Genomic DNA, 2,216 nt, shown 5'->3' on the forward strand with positions numbered 1-2,216 from the left:
CGCACTAAACAGCACATGCTTAAAATGGGACAGTCACATGGACCTTGCCCACACAGTGGTCACACTCCTATTTCTATCATCAGAACTGATGAAGCCATTAAGAGTAAAAAGCCCCATGAAAAAAAAAGCATATACAAGACCCAAGATACAGTGTAAATACAGATCCTGAACACAGGTATAGTTTAAGGCAGACAAGGAAGAAAAATGGATGATTCTTGGGTAGGAAAATGGCTATTTGGATTCTCTCTACCTCCCTTGTCCCATTTAGTCTGGGTTTTAACAGTGTTACTCAAACTCTCAGGCTCTATGTGCTTCTCCAGGGAGACTGCAGTGTGCCTGGAAAACTGGAGAGAAAGAATTGTTTGCTATTCATGTTAATGATTTGCACTTAGCGCTCAAAGGCAGACATGTCTCCCAGACAGAGCTTTCAAGCAACGTTACCCGTATTTTAGCAAATTCTGCATGAAAACAATCCAGCAAAAACACAGATGCAATAACATGAGATGCTTTGTTTGGAAATGGGCTTGACTGCATCTCCAAAAGATTTTTCTCTTAAAAATCTTCACTTAGCACAGAAAAATCTAACCAAGTTTCTGTACCTGAAAGATAATGGAACAGAGGAGGGCAGACAAGCCAGAAGGGAACCGTGAATGAGAGATCAAGGAAGAAACTCTTTTCTGATCTACTTCTTGGGTGTATGAGTGAGACAGGAAATGTTTTTAGGAAGACAAATATGCACTCTTAGAGAGCGGATGCAAGCAGTGAGCAGGTGGTAAATCTATTTATCTCATGGTGCCTGGAGGTAGAGTATGAAAGTGCAGGTTGTTGGATGGAGAGATGCATCACATGTGAGTCAAGGGGTCAAGTACATGTCTCAAGGTAGGTGGGTGTAGACTTAAGTGTCTGTATGACAGGCAAGGGCAAGCACATGCCCTGGGGTCAGAACCACCATGATTTACACAGATATATGCCTGTATCACAGGAAGCCGTGTGGAAAAAAAGGTGGGGGAGAAGTGTAGATGCATCTCACAGTGGCAGATCTGCATTATGAGCCAGAAGGGGAGCATATTTTGTTAGAGGAAAAGGATGTACCTGCATTGCAATGAGGATGACAAGTTAAAGGTTTGCTAGAAAGATATTTGGGGCATTGCATGAGAGTCCTACAGCAATGACAGGGTGCAGTATATGTGATGTATTCAGATGCATATCACATACAAGTGGCCATCTGGATGTCTTTCAGAAGCTGTGTGTTTGTCGGGGTGTGGGGAGAGAAGTCTTCTGCGATAGCAGATGGCAGTGTGGAGGCTGAGTCATTAGGAGGCCTCAGGCCGCTGCCTCTTACCCAGTCTGACATAGAGCACATACTGCATCGAGTCCCGGGGCTCTGTGTACAGGATACTGCCTCGCATGCTGAGCCAGATGATTGCCACCTCTGCGATCATACAACTGAGCAGGATGCCCAGGTAGCCTCTGCCGTGGTCCACCAGGTTAAGCGAGCAGGTCTCGTTGGGGTTGTACACCAGCCCAAAGAGCACCACAGAGAGGATCACAAACCTGCCAGTCACAAACCAGCTTGTTACCAGCAGTAAGCCAAAGAAAACTGCATGAAATATCCCACACCTGCTCTCACAGCGCTACTGAGGAACCTCAGTGTCCCACAGCTACTTATAATTAATATTAATTTGGTCTGGACATCTCCTCCCCACAAGCCATCCAGAGGCTCTGCTACCCCAGTCAGGACAATTTGATGATCTGTGTCAAGCCACATTATCCCATGGAATCTGCCACTCCAATTGTTTTTCCTGAGCCCCTCTACAGAAACACAGTCCCAAACTCCAGTGGACAACCTTGGGTAGCACAGGAGGATGCAAGGAGCTCTGGTCAGGCTCCTTCTTTGGAACTGGAACTAGAACTTAGCATAGAACTTACTTAAAGAACCAGAAGCTAGAAATATGTTGGTGTCTGCCAGAAATGCCCCAAACAAGCTTTCCAGCCACGTGTGTAAGCGCAGGAAGAATTACAGCTGCAAGAAACAGGAACAGCAAAAAGAATTCATAGGAGAATTGAAACCATCGTTCTGCCTTTCTCACTTACCAGGTGGTATGCAGGAGGAAGAGGAAGACGGCTGGCAAAACCAGGTCATCGCTGCCTACAGACCAGCGACGGCGGAACACGACAATCCCTGGCATGGCTAGAAGGTCTGAGGAAGGTCCGCA

General features: G+C 46.3%; 1 protein-coding gene across 1 annotated transcript in view; it reads right to left on the bottom strand.

The window, feature by feature from the left end:
* LOC104548720 (sn1-specific diacylglycerol lipase alpha) overlaps positions 1–2,189 on the bottom strand; it is a gene marked incomplete at its 3' end in the record, with an annotated part of 15,920 nt that extends 13,731 nt beyond the window's left edge. Inside the window, exons 1-2 of the mRNA XM_010194819.1 lie at positions 2,095–2,189; positions 1,343–1,554 (exon numbers count right to left, since the gene is read on the bottom strand). Of these exons, the coding sequence (XP_010193121.1) occupies positions 1,343–1,554; positions 2,095–2,189 (307 nt within the window). The remainder of the gene's footprint in view (positions 1–1,342; positions 1,555–2,094) is intronic.
* Positions 2,190–2,216: the final 27 nt, after the last annotated feature.

This window comes from Mesitornis unicolor, unplaced genomic scaffold, assembly GCF_000695765.1.
Source record: "Mesitornis unicolor isolate BGI_N332 unplaced genomic scaffold, ASM69576v1 scaffold17921, whole genome shotgun sequence".
In the NCBI taxonomy this organism is placed as follows: Eukaryota; Metazoa; Chordata; class Aves; order Mesitornithiformes; family Mesitornithidae; genus Mesitornis; species Mesitornis unicolor.